Consider the following 18458-nt stretch of genomic DNA (forward strand, 5'->3'; position numbering starts at 1 on the left):
AGCAGGAATGTTAGGACCTTAGATCTGATGGACTGATTACTGTTGTTCACCCCAGTCCTCTTTTGCGACAGTTCAAAGAGTAGGACGTATTAAAAAGAAATGAAGTTGTGAGCAGTTTGTAAATCTAACATTTCTCAAACTATTTTTTGCGTTATTTTTTAACTTTATAGCATAAAATGGCAAAGTAATGTTTGACATTTATTTTAAGTTTCCTCACTGTTACTTTTCTGGCTATGGCTACTTTCCCCACCTGACTGAACGAGCCTTAACAAGATGTCATTTCTACGTTTTTCGTTCAAAGGGGTCACTTCTTCTCTTCTATCTCTTCTATCTCTTCTATCTCTTTTCGCCTATTATCTTTTCTGTCTTTTCTCTGCTCTCTTTTCTCTCTTTCCTCTACACTCTTTTCTTGCTCTTTCAATATCTCGATCATTTTATCGCGTATTTCAATATCCGTAAATTTCTGTTCAATCCCCTCCACGATCTTTCTCCTCTTCTCTGCTCGTTCTTCAGTAGTACCAATAGATGCCTCTTTAACGTCGCGCATGGCGGTTCTCGTTTCTTCCATTACTTCATCATACACTGAGCTGACAAGCTCCAAAATGGCACCATAGTGTTCAATATTGTTTGGTCGACCCTGGCTTGTTTTTACAGGGAGAGGTATGGCATCTGAACGTCTTGTTGGCGTAGGAAGGGTTATGACACGTGAACTTCTTGTGGTAGGCCTTTCCACTACCACTTTTCCTTCATCAATGACCTTCAAAGGCCGAGAAGTCCCAAGGTACCCCCTAGTGATTCTTCCACTAGAAGACATACGTGTAATTGTCGCGCCCGATGTAGATGATCCAGATGAGATCATATATGTAATCGTGAATAATCCATCATTTATGGTGATCTGTCGCATTTCGTGATACCAAGGCATTCGGTACTGACTATTCTCACAATCAATTTGAGCGTATACTCTATCTGATTCTTCCATAAAGTCTCTTTTCAGCAACTCGAATCTATTGCTACACATGTTGCTGTCCACGGCTGACCGAAAAACGGTCGACATATTAACAAACTCTGGATCTTCCTTCAAGGTCTTCAGGAGGTTATTCCAAAGGCGATTGACTTTTCTCTGGTTATTACTCGTAGATATAAACTTGTCATAGATACCAGTATCTAAGACCACTTTCAATAATAGTCCTGTTTATTCTGTACACCATATATTTTGGCTTGTATTTCCAGTTGAGCTTTGTATTTCATTATCAGACTCTGATTCCCCTTCTTCCTCCAAATATTGGGCAGCTTCCTGAACTTCCACTTCGTCATTTCCGGCTGTCTCATGACCGGAAGGAATCAAATCTTCATTTGTCTCTAAGACAATATCAGGGCTTAATTGCCGGAGAGAAGAGCCATGTACACCATTCTGGGAAGGTTTACCAGGAATGATTTGGGGAGTATTGAATTTCATTGGGTAGCTAAGAGTAAAAGTATAAAACAAACAAGAACCTAAAAGAAATTGAGATGTCATTAAAATAAAGCGATTCTCACAGGTGGTGTCGATAGCAACCAAACCGAAATACCACATTTGCTTATCAGATATATTTTACCTTTTTACTCTCTTGTGAAGATAAAAAGGGTGGGCGTGGCTGTTGAGGATCATCGCTCGTCTAGGTGCAATAGTAGCAAAGGGAAAGTAATAAAGTGCACACGAGTATAGCAAGACTAAGAGGGAGTTGATGTCTTAATAGAGAAAGTTCAGTGAAGCATGGTATAAAACCCCTTTTACCTTGTTAAAGACGCTTTTCCAATTTTCTCATTCTGACAGCTGATTTTACCCTACACCCGTCTAGTAAATTAAGTATACCACATCGATGTCTAGCAGATCATATCGAGGAACCTAATCGCGGACAGGTGTCTGCAAAAAGGATCTATGACAGAAAACACAGCTGGAAGGGTTTTTGAAGTCCAATGGCACATTGTTTACAGTATTATTGAAAACAAAAAAAAAATACTTAAGAAGCAGCACAGTTGAGCCTAGCCTGCAAGGAGGCTCATGAGAACAAGAGACACACACATACACACACAATATTCAAGATGAACGCCCCAAGTTCATCTTTTTTTAAATATTACAATTCTTGATAATATGTCCTATGCTGTCTCAAAAGTGATAAATTGTGAGAAACCTTACGGACAGCCAGGGCAGTCTGAAAGTATAGATGCTCACGGAATGGCCAATCGATTGGAATATTTTCAATCGATTAAACTTTAAATCTCTTTTTGGTAACTTTTTTAAATACAAATTGGGTATTGTATATGTAACAATAAATCGTTGGCACGTAGGGTACTTGTAAGAGTCAATGTAACTTATTAAAATACTACTGCGAGGAGAGACGTTCAAGTTGAATAGTCTTTACGCCCGGGTCACTAGCTAGCACAGGTTCTATATCCTTAATGGAGGCGTGGTAACGAGGGACAGTAAACTACTTCAAGAGGATACGTTCTCGAGACAATAGATGTGCACTCCAATAGCTAGGATGAGTCAAATAATATTTAGTTGACTAGGCGTATGGGGATGAGAATCAGTTGTCAAAATAATAAAATGAAAAGTGTTTTAAACGAAGTAAAAAGAGATACTTTATTCATCTTCACTAAACTTCCTCTGTTATGGCCTTCTCTACCTCTTCCTCTCGCTCCTCCTATCTACACTTCACTCTCCTTTCTTCTCCGAGAAGAGGCGGGCGTCAACTACCACGCCCACCGTCTCAATACCTCGTATACAGCAGGGATAAAATCTGCAGAGGTTAGAAATAAAATACCATATATAGTAGTAAGCCTTTTATGTATGGAAGATGCATCTAATCGATTGGCCACTCCGTGAGCATCTGATAGTCGATAAGGAAAAGTTGCGATGAAAAGTAGGCATAGGTCGGGCGTCAGGCAATGTAAAACGATCTACAGAGCGATTAGCAACAAAATGCAGTCATGGGCGTGACGCCAGGCCGACACGAGAGGCATTTGCATATGATGAATAATTAGAGTATCCTAGCATAATATATCGAGAGGGAAGGGAAGGGATAAGGTGAGGGGAAGATAGAAGAGATTTAAGAAAATCATATCGAGGACGATATGAAGCAGGGACATATAAAACACAAATACGAAATGGAGTGAGCAAATTTGAACAGTGAACAACTGTGGCAGTAATACATTTTTTCTAGCTCTAGGTCCTAAAAGAGAATTATGACCAGAGTTCCCCTTCAGGTACGGTGGTGAGCCGACCATGGCAGTAATACAACGTCCACAGGGAGAGAAAAGGGGATCAGTAAAAGACATGAAGGGAGAGAGGGAAACGAAACCACAGTGAGGGGATCATAGTAAGTCGGGTGCTTGAAATTTAAGATGAGACGTCTGTTGAGGAGCGTCTGTGTTGGCATGAGTTTCTTGAAGGGTAAGTATGTCTAAAGAGAGTGAACGAAGATATCTAATGGAGAGAGAGCGACTATCGGAGTTTCCGGACTTGACAAGTCCGCGGCAGTTCATGGTGGCTATATTAATCATAAATTAAGATTTATCGTCGTCTACTATCTCATCATCGGCTAGTCCATGCTGGAAGTCTTTGGTGCCATCGTCGCTACATCTTGTGAGGCGGTCAACTTCTCGGTCGGTTCCTTGAGAGCCTCAACGGGGGTAGTCTTGGGTGGTTGAGCGCGGGATTCCAGTTTCGCCGTTACCTTGCGGGTTTTCTTGAAGGAGCTGACATCCACTGGTGGTGCTTTAGGGTGGACAGGTTGCAAGTGATCAGTCTGGTCGCAAGTGAAGCATCGTCGGGAGTCTTTGGGGTGTTCTGGGTAGTTTTCAATATCATGTCCCATATCCTTACAATAGTTACAGTGGTGCCCCATCTGTTTCCAGGTACCTAAAAAGCACAAGCCACCATTGTACGGGATCTTGTATGAGAGTTTTGCAAGGGTGAGGTCGGGGCGGAGAGGTCGTTCAAGGTAAGCAAAACCGGATCCATCGAAGAAACCAGATCTGAGGTGCAAACCGACTTCGCGGACAGTGCCATACGCGGCCAAGGCTGTTTTGATAGTCTCTTCGAGCAGAGGGCGAGGAAGGAAGGGAAGCTGAGTGAGAGATATACGCAAGATTGTTGTGCCTGGGGCAATACCCATAGAGGGGAAGTACGTCTGATCCCCTACTGGGAAGCCTTTGGTGCAGATGTCAGTACAGATGGCGGAACTGGTGAGATGCATTTCGTGGATGAGCGGTTTTTTTTTGGGGAATGACACTCCCAAGGTACATTATTTAGGAATGTTGGCTTTTAGAGAAGTCCAAAATTCATAGGCAAGGGTGGGTGCAGTGGGCGGTGTGAAGAAAAATGAGTGAGGGGATGTACTTTCGCGCCAGACGCGATTCGAAGATGTCGACAAGTTCGAGAATAAGACAACAGGTACTTGAACATGTTTGTTAGGTGCTATGGCCGCGTCGATATATGACATAGTGATTTGGTTGGGAGAAGGTGGTGAGGTTGAGGTATGGGTTTGACTTAGTGTTGTGGTGGACCCATTAGACGGGTCTAATACTTTAGCGGGAAGAGCCATGTACCTCTTTATATATACATTTTAGTTGAATTTACAGCCGATACTCTTTTATATTAAAAGTGCGCTGTAAAGTCCGTCTTTCAGGCCTGCAAAAAACAAAAGGAAGGGCCTAGCAAGCCACTTGATTTCGGTCGTATTTCGCCCTGGTTCCAAAATGGTAAGCATTAGCTTAATGTACAATGTATTCTCTTGTGAACAAAGACTTGGAAGATATTTCCTACTCCATGAAGTTGCGGAGAGACCTTTTAGAGACCTCAGATCTATTAGAATGCCTTTTTTCTTTCTTTCTTCTTTTCTTCCTTTCAGTGACATGAACACACACAGAAGAAGAAGAAGCAGAAATAGAAACAGAGAGGCAGACCGTCAAATTAAAAAAAAAAAGAGAAATAACCGTTAAATAACCTATATTTTAACAATATGCTGGCTTCTTCTTCTATTTGTGTGTAGTCTGGCCGTTTAATCGCACAAATCATTGTTTCTGTCGGTACAGTCGTGGGACGTGCTTTTATTGCAGCTTACAAGCAGGCAGCAGCCAGTAAGTAGGATTAGGAATAATGGCCATTGCGAATTGAATCGCTAGTCTCTTTTAAATTGGAATTATGTGATACATTTGAAAGAATAAAAAAAAGGAGCAATTCAGAGAACTTGACATTCTTGATTCTATAGATGCTGCTAATGGTGGTGGACCTGTAGCTGCTGCTCGCGGAGGTGCTAAGGAAGGTGCTGTCGATGCACTGACTCGCAAGACTGGCTTATCCATTGAAGAAGCCTGTCAGATCCTCAATGTTACAAAGGATGCGGATATTGCTCAGCTCACAAAGGTGAATATACATGCATAAACACACACACACACATATATATATATATATACGATTGGATTATTGTGAATGAAACACTTGGTATCAATGGGTTTTGTTATTCTTCAATTGTATTCTTATGGTTACGATTATTCTTTATGTAGAACTATGACCATTTGTTCAAGGTGAATGATTCAGCGGCTGGTGGATCATTTTACTTGCAGTCAAAGGTTGTTAGAGCTAAAGAACGTTTGGATATGGAACGGGCGGAAGAGCTGAAGAAGACTGAGAAACCTCAAGAACCCCCTGCCTCATCTGACACTCCTACTGGAACAGCATAAAAAAAGATAACACGAAGAAGGGTATCCAACTTTTTGCTCATTTTCTTTAGACCTTTATTTTCCTCCCCTCTCCTCATGCGTGTTATTTACACGTACACGTACACCCACCCCCATGTACATGTACATGTACATGTACAAAAAATGTTTATACTCTAGATATTTTCTCTTTTTCTTTTTTCTTTTAAAAAAACACTGGTCACTAAAAGGAATAGATGTAAAGACTTTCTTTTTTGAGGCTGTCACCAAATATCAAGAAGTAGAATAAGGTAGAAATAGAGAGAGAGAGAGAAAAACAAAGTGTAGTTCAATTATGATAAGGCATGCTATACTGAATAGAAAATAGTCTTGCTTGGGAAATCGAAATACAGCAGTAAGACCAAACACAATTGCTATCACTAGCACGATTAGTGAAGAACGGTGAATTATCAGTCATATACTCCAAAAGAAAAAACGTAATTAAACTACCATTTTTTTCTTTAAGAAATGCATGCTGTACTATTTTAAACTATTCGCTTCTGAAACCCTTTATAGTATCTTTTTTTTTCGTTATTGTGAAGAGAGAGAGAAAAATCAAAAAGTTGTGCACGTCTAGTTCATTTCTTTCTGATTTTCCAGAATGCATATAAACAGTCACTTTGACTGGTTTCCCGTTGTCGTTGTACAGACTATAAAATATGAGGAGAGAGAGTAGGTGTGTGTGTATTAGTGTGTAGATAGAGTGGCGCACCAAACCCACAACTTCACTTTAAAGATACAGTAGATATGGCCGGTGCGAAAAAAAATTCGTGCTATCCGAATTCGACATTAGATTTTGCCGATCTACTTCCAATCAGCAATCGACAAAAAGGAGTATACCGCAGCGCTATATTCCACGATGTTGATCTTCTCTTGACCTCATTCGTTAGTGTAAGTTAAAATATTCCGGAATGTAATAGTAATAATACAAAAGGACAAAAAGCCACTATTTTTTTTATGCCTTGACTAAAATAGTTATTTTTACCAGAAAGACGAACATACATACAGTTCCTTCAACAAAGTATGGAATGAACTTGAATTTGTATATGTACATTTTGGGTGCCTTTCCCAAGACTTCCACCCAGATTTTATGCATGTATTTTTTGATGCTATCCTTAGTAAGTACGCAAATAGCCAAGTGCTTGATACAAAGAAATGAAGGCTAATTTTCAGACAATGATAATTTAGGATATGCCAATAGTAATGTAACTGTTGTGCGTGTAGGTGTAATTTATGCACTCTACTTTATGTACCATTCTCAGCCTGAAGTGTGGGAGAAAATCCATATACGTGTTACCCCAGGTAATGCCTTTACAACACTTGATAGTCGAAACAAAACAACTGATAGATTCAACATAATATATGGATATATAGAAGAATGGAAAACGATGTTTGATTTTTATATATACTGCTGTCATGAGAAAATATTTCTTGAATCAGTCTTTGTGTTTAAACGGTTACGGGAAGAAAAGGCTTTTCATTTTACAATTACCACCACTATTAAAGGATCTAATTACTTGGAACAAAAAGAGGCGGAAACCCCCAACAAGTAAATTGAGACACTTGTAAAGATAGACGTATAGGTACTTACGCATATCTTTAGTTTATTAGACCGCTTACGGAACTTTAAGCAACAGCGGATAGAATGTGATGCAGTAAGTTGATTGTTTAATTTATTTTGCTAGTCTGTGTATGTGGGATACTGTAGATATGTCTATAATAATCTCAAACTACACATACTAAGCTTTAATGACATAATCGTAATCATACTCTTAATTAATAGGCAGGTATCAATTCTAATGAACACGCCACAAAGTTTAAGGCTTTAGCGGGAAAATTCAAGCGTGCCAAAGAAGCCACTCTCAGGACGCCACAAGCAACAATTGCCATTAAAGAGCTTCTTGAAAAACGTGCTAATATTAAAGAAAGCAATTCTCGCCTACTCCAGAGTGCACTGACATCAAGTGCACTGGCAATTGACGATAATGCATTTCTTGAACAACTTGATACGCCAACTACCAAGCTGTGGAAAGAAAGAGAAAGTCGGTTACGAGATTCCTGGATATAAAAATATATTACCAACCTTTATTTTAAGAAATTCCTTTTAATATACATGTATATAGATAGGCAAAAGATGCACGTATTACTAGCTTTTGTTATTACGTTCATTTAGAAATAAATAAGTCATTTAGTTAGAGTTTTGGAGAATTATTATTATATAAGCTGTACTATGGCGGTCACCCCTTTGCTTTGCCTTGGTTCTTTTTTTTTTTACTTTACTTTAAAAATATAGTACAAATAATAAAGCTCATTTGTGCGCAACAAACCCTGTGATTGCGTATGTATAATAAGACCAGGCATATTTGATGTAACCAAAGAAATTGATGATCCAAGTGCATTATCTTTTATAGCTAGAAATACAAAGGTAATAAATGCATTCTTTGGTTTCACTGATTAATATTTGGGTTATTCTTGAAAAAGATATAAAAAGAAGAAGAAAGAAGTTTATACGTAATTTACACGTTGTTTTTAGGGTTGTATCAAATAAGATTAAACAAGGTACTGAGCATTGAAAGAGATATAAAACACAGGATGTCTAATGATGCCAATGTGGGCAATAATATAGTCATTTGTGTGTGCACGCCAAAATTAAAATATTCTTTTTTTTTTAAAGAAAAAACAAGGTTGTATAAATACGTATATTCTCATATGACCCCATCTCATCTCATTGTAACACCGTGAAACAAGTTGTTTGAAAAAAAAAAAGAGAGAGAAAGAAGGAGAACCCATAGGTATCATAGGTATATGAAGCAAATAGAAGAAAAGAAATTGGGCTGTGGAACAAAAAAAAGAAAGGGCATAACTAGATGAGTATGTGTATGTGTGTATGTGTGTGTGTATGTGTGAGTGTCATTCAAATGCCATTAAAGACCAACAAGTTAGGGGTATCACTAGGTATCTTGGTCAGGACATCACGGCTACTGAGCTCAATAATCATGTCCTTGACTTGCTTTGGCGTCAGAATTTTGTCAGAGACACTCAAAATATAAGCAGACAGACCGGCCACATGGGGAGAAGCCATAGATGTGCCTGAGATAGTGTTAGTGGCGTACTTGCTACCCTTCCACACCGACAAAATGTTCATGCCAGGAGCAAATACATCAACGCATTTGCCAAAGTTAGAAAAGTAGGCACGCTCGTCCTTAATATTGGAAGCGCCGACAGTGATAGCCAACTCAGCTCGAGCAGGGGAGTAGTCGCATGCATCTCGATTGTCATTGCCTGCAGCAACTACAAAGACCATGCCGGCTTCAACAGCCTAGATTGATTCCACAAATAGAGAGAAAGAAATAAAGAAAGAAAGAGAGGGGGTGGGGGATGCAAAAACAGCAAAAGTAAGTATATGATACAAAGATTGTTGGAAACCACAAGACTTACACCATCAACGACCATGTCAAGACCACGACTCTTGCCTCCACCAAGACTCATGTTTGCAACAGAGCCTTTGTATGGCTTTCCGGCTGCCTTTGCTTCCGCAGCATCTTTCTCGTGTTGTTGTGTGGCCCAGTCGACACCGGCAATCACATCAGCCATTGATCCAGATCCATTGGACCTCAAGACTTTGACTGCCACAGGCAGAGCTTGCTTGGCCACACCATAGCGTTTTCCACCAATTGTGCCTGCGCAGTGAGAACCGTGGCCGTTACCATCGACATCTTCATCGTCAGCGGGCATAGTCTTTCCCCACGTTGCACGGCCTTCAAAGTCAACATGTTCGGTGTTGATGCCAGTATCAATTACATAAACTTTAATATCTTTGCCAGCCTCGGTTTGGTAGTCATATTTGTTATAACTTCTCAAGTCCAATGGCCGACGATGGGAAATACGGGCAAGTCCCCAAGGTGCATTGCGCTGCAACTCAGTGGCATATACCCGTGAATCTTTTTCTACAAAAGATACCTTTTAATTCCCAATGAATTAAAGAATTAGAACAAGTATTAATATGCATGTATATATATATATATATATATATATGTGTGTGTGTGTGTGTGAAAGACAGTGGTGGTTGTAATATACTTACATCATTCGATTGGCGAATTTGCTGAAGGACAGCGTCACTAAACTTTCCAGAATATCCTTTAAAGTACTGTGTATCATATATATGATCGATTCTGACCCTATGGTCTATCCAGGCAGTGTCTTGCGAGACCTTGGCTTGGATCCAGGTATTGTGTTTTTCAATCTGCTGCGGATGGAGATGAGGCTTGAGAGCAATGATGTATTGACCACCCAATGTCTCTGCATCGTCTGAAGTGTAGAGTGGGGCAAGTTTGCCTTCAGAGAAACGAATAGGCTGAATAACTGGTACTGCGGTAACATAGCCTGTAAGCAAAAGTGCGGCTGTCAAAAGAGTGATCTTCATTGTATGGGGGAGAGTCAGTAAGTGAGTATGAAAGTGGAACAAAAGGAGGTGAATAAATAGAATAAATATATATATAAAAAAATAAAATAAAAAAAGAGGCTGAAATGATTTGTAGTTTTGCTGTTCAATTGTTTGGCTTTGGTGTCTCACAAAAAGCCTTTATAAAGAGCACCTGTAGACGAAACAGATGTCGTGTGACGGAAGCATCTTTCTAAAAACAGTGTAATCGGAAACAGTCAAATATATATATATAAATAAATAAATTTGCACCCACAAGCACACCCACACCCACACGCATACGCACACGCACACGCACACGCACACGTACACGTACACGCACAAAGTCTTGTCAAAAGCCTATAGCTCATTTAATAAAAACAAATATAAATGTCATTCCTGTGGAAATACATCAACAAAATCCCTCATCAGTCTGCTCTTCAAGTGAGTTTTGTCAATTTATATAATTTCAATTGTTAATAGATCGCCCCTACACACATACACACACATGCATACAAAGTTGCGGACTAGGTCATTTGAAAAAGAACTTGTAGATCTGCCCGAAGAAGCACGATCTATTATTGATAATGTACAGTTACATTGGGGAGATTGCATTGAGTTTGTTGGTGCTCCTGGTACAGGAAAGAGTCCAAGGATGATTAAGCTTGCACAGCTGGTGGCATCAGATTCCTCTCAAGTGGTTTTTGTTGATTTCGATTGTCGTATTCATCTCCAACCATTTGAAAATCAATATCTCTATCAACCTCAAGATGAAGCAGAACGATATGGGGTCATATTGGGTCTCCGTCGGTGGTTGAGTGAGAATACAGATAGTGTAGTGGGTTGGGTTTTTGTGGATGGATGGTTGGACCAGGAACTGAAGAGGGAGTTAGTTTCATGTCAAGCGATGTGGGGCTTTATCTTGGTGACATCACGACAACATACCCAGATTGGTTCGCGTGTAAGCACAGACTCGAGTGTAAGCACTGTACGGCGTCATAATCAGCGTAATCAGTGCCATTCTATTGTGTGTTTACAGATGGCTTGAGCGGCACATCTGTATGTATTATATATGTATATAAATGTATGTGAGTACAATGAATCCAAAATTTAAGTCGCAGGCCAATAAAAATCAATTTCGCGTTTTTAGAAATAGAAGTCGTATTTTTGGAAACCTTGTTACTTGCTTAGAGTACCCGTAGCAGTAGCAGTATCAGTAGCATTTCCATTTTCAATAATTTGTAAGTGCTGATGAGCCCCACGCAGGCGTTTGAACATATTCAAAAAATAAAAGACTTGGATAAATAAATTATACGATCAAATATAGTTTTCTCTACTGGTAATCTTATTCCTACTTTAATAAAGGACAGGATTGAAAGCCTCAGCCTTACAACTTTCCTCGAAAGGTTGTGCATATTTCACCTTTTTAGTGTATTATTTTCTAATGTGAGAAACGGCTGGTTAAAGTTGGCGTAATGATAGTGGAGGAGGGCGAAGAAGGGATAGACTGTGATAACGTAGTAGCATTATCGGTCGTGGTTATGGTAGCGGGACAAACGATGTAGATAAAAAAAATGGTTTTCTACGAATCTCTTCCAAAGCTGCCGTGTGATCGTCAAGACATTACATTGCTCATTTTTTGTTTTTTGTTTTTTTACGGTTTCAATGTCTTGGTTCTCTAAAAAGATCCGTTTTCTTTGGCTTAGTCCATCAATTGCTCGAAAATACAGATCTTTGAAAGCAGCAGTATTTTCTTCTTCTTTGTCGATTTCTGGGGAAACAATCCATCCTGCAATTAGATATCATGCTTGTATCGTTTCGTCATCACGCTCTTCCGTATTGATTAATGGTAAATTTTTATCTGTCAAAAAAATGAGCTAGTTTAGCCATGACTTCTATCGGTTTGCTTGTTTATTTTAAAAGAGAAAACAAGTTCTTGGCCATCTATCTGGTGCATGGAAGATATTTTACAAATGGAAAATTCTGGGGATTCATAAGTTATTCTTGTCATGACTTTGGAAGTGTTACAGGTAAGTATGATCAAAGACAATTGATGGCTATTTATATGAAAGGGATGTATATAGAGATAGAGACAGGATAAAGAAGGGAAGAGATGTTACGCATTTTTATGTACCTGCTTAAAGTGCATCTGGGCGGAGGTACAACCTTTCAAGAAAGTGATACGTTTTCAAAAATATAATTTTTATTTCCAAAAACGTGAGACTGATTTTGATTGGCCTACGACTTCAATTTTGACTCTCTGGTGATCTCGATTTTGATTGGCTGCGACATTGCATTTTGGATTCACTGTATTGTATTGTATTTTTGTATATGTATATGTATATAATTGTGAGGTAGTAAACCTTGTAAATACATGGTTCCTGTTATGTCAATTGGTGTTCCTGTGTGTGTGTGTTTGTGTGTGTGCGTCCGTTTATTTTTCTTTTGTTCTGTTCTGTTTTCATTTCTACTTTTGGCTTACCATTTTTTATTTATTTATTATTATTGTTGTTACTTATAAAGTTCTTCCTCTTATATTCTTCTTCTTCCTCTTCTTCTTCTTCTTTTGCTTCCTTTGATATATCTATATACATCTTTTATTTGACCTCTTTTTCTTTCTATTTATTATTTGCTGTCTTTTTGGCTTCTGTTTTTTTTTTCTTTAAAAAAACACAAAAACTTTTGTGCATTTTGATACATAAAAAAAAAGAAAAGAAAGAAAATATAGTAATAATGCCTGTTGCTGATTATCATCTACAAACGTTTTCCAGCGCTATCCTAGACGAAGGTTCTCCCCTTGATGTATCTGTAATTGAATCAACGATAATTCTCAAGGACGCCACTGAGGACCGTGCGGTAACGGTGAGCCTATTACTATCTTTTTATAAATATATATATATATATATATGAATTTATACTAACTCTAAATAAATAAATAAAATATATATGTAAAAAGGTTTTTAATGTGCTTATTGACGACACCGAAAAACACCTTTCGCTTGTACGGTACATTGCAGACTTTGTCGAGTTTAGCCAACGGGTAATGAATAATTGCAATAAACTAAAATAATAATAATAATAACAATTTAAACAATGAGATACACACACACAGAAATATATAATATATAATATATAATATATAATATATAATATACACACACAAATATATTCAGTTACTCATGCGCCCAAGAGAGGCCCTTGTAGATCAAAGCTCATTACCCTCGTACCAAAATCACCCTTCCTCCACTCTATGACCGTATTGAGAATAAACGCTATGGCTATGGCCTACGAACCTTTTTTACCGGACTAGCCCTTATTCGTCGTCGTAAACCCAACTCTGAAAAGGTTCAGCAATACATCCTCCAATGTATACAGCATCCTCTCATTCGCCACTCGTCCCTCCTTCGCGATTTTCTCTCTGTTCAGCGTGAGGGGGACAATGTTTCCAGACGTTTTCCAGATATCATACCCCCTCCTACATCTCAGCCAATCGATATTCCCCTATCAATCTCCTCCCCTCTGTCGACAGCAAGGTCTTCTGTTCTATCGTCATCAATATCGTCATCGTCATCATTAGCCATATCCGAATCTTCAGATTCAATAATTTCAGCACCAGAAACTCCTCTAGACAACAGTCTCCCAGACACCACCTCTACACTCCCAAAGACCATCAGTGACTTCCAGTTCATCCGTGTCTTGGGCAAGGGATGCATGGGTAAAGTACTGCTGTCTCGTAGCCATCGCTCACACAAACTATATGCCCTCAAGGCTATCAGCAAAGAATGGGTTATCACCCAGAGAGAAATAGAACACACCAGAACAGAACGAGACATTCTCACACGCATTGCCCACATCAATCATCCTTTTTTGATTCGTCTCCACCATTCGTTCCAAAGTCACCATCAATTGTTCTTGGTATTGGATTACCATGTCGGAGGTGATTTGGCCACTCAATTGGCCTTCTGGGGTCGTTTCACACCCGATCGATGTCTGTTGTACACGGCTGAAATACTCTTGGGACTCCAGGAACTCCATCGTCAAGGAATTCTTTACAGGTAAGAATTTTTTTTTAAAAAAAAAATAGAATCGATGCCAATGGTATTATCTTTAGGTAATCGATCGACCCAGTCAATCGGATAATTGACCCTGTCTTTTTTTTTGTATTCTATTCGGCAGGGATCTTAAGCCAGAAAATGTCTTGGTTGGGGCAGATGGCCATTTAGTCCTGACTGACTTTGGGCTTTCTAAGCAATTCAAGTCTGACTTGAGTGAAATGGAACACCAACGCACACGCACCTTTTGTGGTACACCAGAGTACCTTGCACCAGAAATATTACAAGCCCAGGCCTATTCTTATCATGTTGACTTTTGGAGTCTAGGCACGATTCTCTACGAAATGCTGACAGGAACCACTCCATTTTGGGCAGAATCCCGCGCAGAGATGTATCGACGAGTGATGGATGATCTTCTAGAGTTCCCGCCCGATCTTCCACCTGTCACAACAGACTTTATTGCCGGCCTTCTTGAACGCGATCCGGCCATGCGACTCGGGACCGGCCCTGGAGGAGATGTCCTCATTCGCTCCCACCCTTACTTTGACTCACTCGACTGGCCAGACGTTTACTTTAAGCGCATCGAACCTGCGTATGTCCCAGACCTCACCTCAGACACAGACGTCAGCCATTTTGACCAAGATTTTGTACAAATGTCCCCACGCTTGTCGATGCCTCTTGGGGATGATATCCTGGACGCGTTCCCGCACGCTTTTCAGGGGTATTCCTACAAGGAAAGCTCCCTCATGTCTAGTTCTGATAATAGACCCGAAAGTATGTATGGCACAGACGAGTACATGCCAGAATACAACCATCCTGGAGCTGATCCTGCAAAGCCTGACCACCATACCTACTCTTCTGGCCCATTCATGTGCCGTACACCCAGCTACAGCCTTCCAAGCTTCTACCCTCCTTCAATCATGTCCCTTGATTCTGTGTATCATGTCGATGATATTTCTTCTATTTATGACTGAAGGCTATACTTCTCCAACTTTTTTTTTTCTTTCTCTCTATTTCTCACGCACATTACACATTACACATTACACACTACAAACTGTACACCTCACACTGCACACCGCACACCGCACACCGCACACACTTCTTTTGCTGGTCAAAAGATGGAGTTCCTTTTTTTAAAAAAAAATTCCCATATACATCTTTATACACGCTCTCACCCTCAATTACATACACTTAAAAAAAAAGAATTTGTACCTTTTTATTGCTGTTCTTTCTGCTACTTCTTGCTCATTTTTTTTGCTCTCTTCCTCTCCCTCTCTCTGTCTCTCTTTATCTCTATTTCTCGCATTACTCCTTATTACTCTTATTATTATTTTTATTGGTATCATTGATATTGTTCTTGCCATTTTTTCTGTTATTATTGTTATTATTATTTTTATTATTATTATTATTTTGCCTACTAATATAATTATTATTATTGTTACTGGCATTATACTGTTGCGCTATTTGATGTGTGTGTATTTGGATGGATTATTACTTTGAAGCATGATTCATAAAAGGCTGCTGCAATGCTTTTTGCAATTTCTTCACCTTTTGATCTCCAAAACCAGGACACATGGCTATTGCCTCCGCAGAAGCTTTGGTGATCCCTTCAAATGATTCAAAATTTGATAAGAGAGTTGTGGCATCTGTTTTGTTCACAGTGTTGACGTTTGTAAGACAATCGGTCATCTTGATTTGGTAATCGTCTACCACACGTTCTCGCAGTAGATCAGTCGACTTGTTCTCAAAGTACTTGTAGGTCTCCAAGTACCGGCCAGCCTCTTCTAGACTCCAGGCCAGCATGAGTGTAAAATTGTGGGTTATGACTGCACAATTGAGCTCCCTCAATGCTTCTGAGGAGCTGTCGATGTCAACAGAGACCAAGAGTACTTTGAGGACATAGGCATTTGCAAGCTTATTCATGCGCTCATATATGTATTCAGGATGAAGACGATGGTAACGCAAACTCAGATACAGTACACCCGTCGTTTTTCCCACCACATAATCAGGTCTGATTGCACTGTCGAATTCCCAGGCCACGTTACGAATATATTTGAGAAGAGGATTGTCTTGTTGAGTAGTACTCACAAGAATAGTATTTCCGTATGATTTTTTGGTGTTATTACTACTGGTGGTCTGGTGGTTACGCCATGCGGAGGGATTAGATTGAGGTTATTTACATTGATGGGGGATGATTCAAAAGAGAGTTGGTTGTCCTGGCTGTTCCTTTTGTTTTTCCCATACCAGAAAGAAAGCAAAAGGCAAAGTTTGGTTGACATGAATGTTACCTTGTTAAAAACTTGTGCTCTTTCTACTATCTTTAAAGGAGATGCCGCACAAAAGTCTTTATTATTTTCAGTCATTTGGGTAGATTGATGTAGAGCAAAACAAAAATGATAAAGTATTATGTGTATTGTATGTGTATTGTGTGTGTGTGTGTGTGTGTGCTGGGTGGGTGGGGATTTCTTGTTCAATGGTGTACTTTTTCCTTTTTAGGAATATAACAGTCCATTTTATTTTATTTTATTTTATTTTATTTTATTTTTTAATTCAGTGATCAAAAGAGGATCGCTCAGCTTCTTTTTGCTTTTTGTTGTTGTTGTTGTTGTTCTTGTTCTTGTTCTTGTTCTTGATGTTATGAAGTTACGGGTGGACTGATTGTTAATAGCAGTTTTTGTACTTTATTTTTCGTTGATACCAGAAAAAAAATCATGAGAGAAAATATGGCTTGTAGTATGATCACAAGAGCGAGAGAAAATGATAGTAATGAAATACTGATTTATTCCATTTTTAAACATATGTATTTATATATGCTGTGTGTATTGATTTTATATCTAAATTTCTCTTGTGATAAGCGCCCTTTCTTTTCTTGATATATATAGCTATATTTTGTGAGAGTAAGAATGGTCTAATGGATATTGTTGTTTCTTTCTTTGGATTTAACCCTTTCAAGTAAATAAGAATGCAGAAGATTAACAAGATTTTCGATATATTATAGGCCTTTGCGCCCTTTTTTCTTTTTTTTTTCTTTTCTCTTTCTTGGGTACAATGTCGTACATTGACAGCTTTCAATTACTGTAACTATAAAAAGCAAAGGATAGGATATCTGATAAACAGAGTCAAGAGACTTTCATTTATCTTGATCTTTTATATATTTGATTTTAATTGTGTGGGTAAATTTGCAATTAAATATTGGGATCTCAACCAAGCCAAAAAGTTAATATTTCAAATAAGTGCTTGACTTGTTATTTCATTAACATTAACATTAGTATTAATATTCAATTGTGGTGCTTTTAATAGTACAATTCAAGGTTTAATCTTCACAAAAAAAATGATACATGTGAATTCTGTGACAAGGCATTGTTCTAATGTGCTTCAATCCTAGTGAGCACAGTGGCGTCATGGATACATTACACAGTACAAAAAAGAAAGAAAGATAATAAGCTTGTAATGAATAACAATAGTCGGAAATACGGACACAGATACAGATACAGATACAGATACAGACACGGACACAAACTACACGCGCGAGATGTCTTTAGTCTTTAGATTCGAGATATATTTAATGACAATAAATGACTCATAACAATAACAAAGAAGAATAAAACAATATTTCATTAATCGAAAGCCATGAATAATTTCTTACTTTTATACACTATCTATGTATGTACCTGGCCACTCTCTTACTTTTCTCAATATAGAACCTACAGTGCAAGAACCAAATAAAAAAACAAATAAACAACAACAACAACAACAAGAAAGTGAATTGAATTGAATTGATTTTCTGTGTAAATAATATTCTCAAAATCACTGATCATCTCAACCTCTTTAATCCAATAAAATAAAAATTAAAATTAAAAGAGTGTATTCCGTACTGACCATTTTACCGGTCACACGCCCTCATAACGTAGATACAGGTTTTTCGGACCCAAATGAGCTTTTTTTTTTGGCAAACTTTCGGTTTTTGGTGAAAATTAAATGGGCAAAGTTCAAGTATCGAAATGGTGATATTTGGACACTTACATGAAAATAGAAATTATGAAATATGATTTTCCCCACCCTCCCTTCCCTTGGCTAACTCCGCTAGTAGTGATTGGCATATAAACTCTAGAGTGGCTCTAATAGAGTATATAGTTGATCTATTTGATGCGGGTTCAGACTAGGGAATGTGAGGGTGCGGATCAATCATATCTCATAATTTCTATTTTCATGTAAGTGTCCAATATATCACCATTTCGATACTTGAA

At 38.6% G+C, this 18458-nt stretch overlaps 9 protein-coding genes across 9 annotated transcripts; 5 read left to right on the top strand and 4 right to left on the bottom strand.

The window, feature by feature from the left end:
- Positions 1–304: 304 nt before the first annotated feature.
- Positions 305–3525, bottom strand: PHYBLDRAFT_144703 (hypothetical protein; the record flags this gene model as incomplete). Its single annotated transcript, XM_018431272.1, has 4 exons — positions 305–1164; positions 1204–1463; positions 1596–1655; positions 3392–3525. 4 exons carry the CDS (start codon positions 3523–3525, stop codon positions 305–307), a joined length of 1314 nt encoding a protein of 437 aa, XP_018292295.1.
- Positions 3526–3581: 56 nt separating this feature from the next.
- Positions 3582–4484, bottom strand: PHYBLDRAFT_167677 (hypothetical protein; the record flags this gene model as incomplete). The annotated part of the gene is made up of 2 exons (XM_018435689.1): positions 3582–4273; positions 4382–4484. The coding sequence occupies 2 exons, from the start codon at positions 4482–4484 to the stop codon at positions 3582–3584; spliced, it is 795 nt and encodes a 264-aa protein (XP_018292296.1).
- A 256-nt stretch (positions 4485–4740) lies between these two features.
- PHYBLDRAFT_167678 (hypothetical protein) lies at positions 4741–5724 on the top strand (the record flags this gene model as incomplete). Its single annotated transcript, XM_018435690.1, has 4 exons — positions 4741–4743; positions 5034–5121; positions 5253–5407; positions 5548–5724. The coding sequence occupies 4 exons, from the start codon at positions 4741–4743 to the stop codon at positions 5722–5724; spliced, it is 423 nt and encodes a 140-aa protein (XP_018292297.1).
- Positions 5725–6486: 762 nt separating this feature from the next.
- PHYBLDRAFT_71474 (hypothetical protein) lies at positions 6487–7807 on the top strand (the record flags this gene model as incomplete). The annotated part of the gene is made up of 6 exons (XM_018442476.1): positions 6487–6630; positions 6728–6857; positions 6964–7041; positions 7114–7288; positions 7343–7394; positions 7523–7807. The coding sequence occupies 6 exons, from the start codon at positions 6487–6489 to the stop codon at positions 7805–7807; spliced, it is 864 nt and encodes a 287-aa protein (XP_018292298.1).
- Positions 7808–8225: 418 nt separating this feature from the next.
- Positions 8226–10164, bottom strand: PHYBLDRAFT_41915 (secreted subtilisin-like serine protease; the record flags this gene model as incomplete). Its single annotated transcript, XM_018440169.1, has 3 exons — positions 8226–9058; positions 9178–9699; positions 9821–10164. Coding segments are annotated over 3 exons (1271 nt in total), but the record flags the coding sequence as incomplete, so codon positions are not given.
- Positions 10165–10667: 503 nt separating this feature from the next.
- On the top strand, positions 10668–11207 carry PHYBLDRAFT_167681 (hypothetical protein; the record flags this gene model as incomplete). The annotated part of the gene is made up of 1 exon (XM_018435691.1): positions 10668–11207. The coding sequence occupies one exon, from the start codon at positions 10668–10670 to the stop codon at positions 11205–11207; it is 540 nt and encodes a 179-aa protein (XP_018292300.1).
- A 617-nt stretch (positions 11208–11824) lies between these two features.
- Positions 11825–12260, top strand: PHYBLDRAFT_167682 (hypothetical protein; the record flags this gene model as incomplete). Its single annotated transcript, XM_018435692.1, has 3 exons — positions 11825–12008; positions 12037–12189; positions 12244–12260. The coding sequence occupies 3 exons, from the start codon at positions 11825–11827 to the stop codon at positions 12258–12260; spliced, it is 354 nt and encodes a 117-aa protein (XP_018292301.1).
- A 1568-nt stretch (positions 12261–13828) lies between these two features.
- PKB4 (serine/threonine protein kinase AGC family) lies at positions 13829–14885 on the top strand (the record flags this gene model as incomplete). Its single annotated transcript, XM_018439994.1, has 2 exons — positions 13829–14214; positions 14336–14885. Coding segments are annotated over 2 exons (936 nt in total), but the record flags the coding sequence as incomplete, so codon positions are not given.
- A 643-nt stretch (positions 14886–15528) lies between these two features.
- PHYBLDRAFT_133267 (hypothetical protein) lies at positions 15529–16576 on the bottom strand (the record flags this gene model as incomplete). Its single annotated transcript, XM_018429558.1, has 2 exons — positions 15529–16347; positions 16500–16576. Coding segments are annotated over 2 exons (722 nt in total), but the record flags the coding sequence as incomplete, so codon positions are not given.
- Positions 16577–18458: the final 1882 nt, after the last annotated feature.

The sequence above is a fragment of the Phycomyces blakesleeanus genome, assembly GCF_001638985.1.
Source record: "Phycomyces blakesleeanus NRRL 1555(-) unplaced genomic scaffold PHYBLscaffold_9, whole genome shotgun sequence".
Classification (NCBI taxonomy): Eukaryota; Fungi; Mucoromycota; class Mucoromycetes; order Mucorales; family Phycomycetaceae; genus Phycomyces; species Phycomyces blakesleeanus.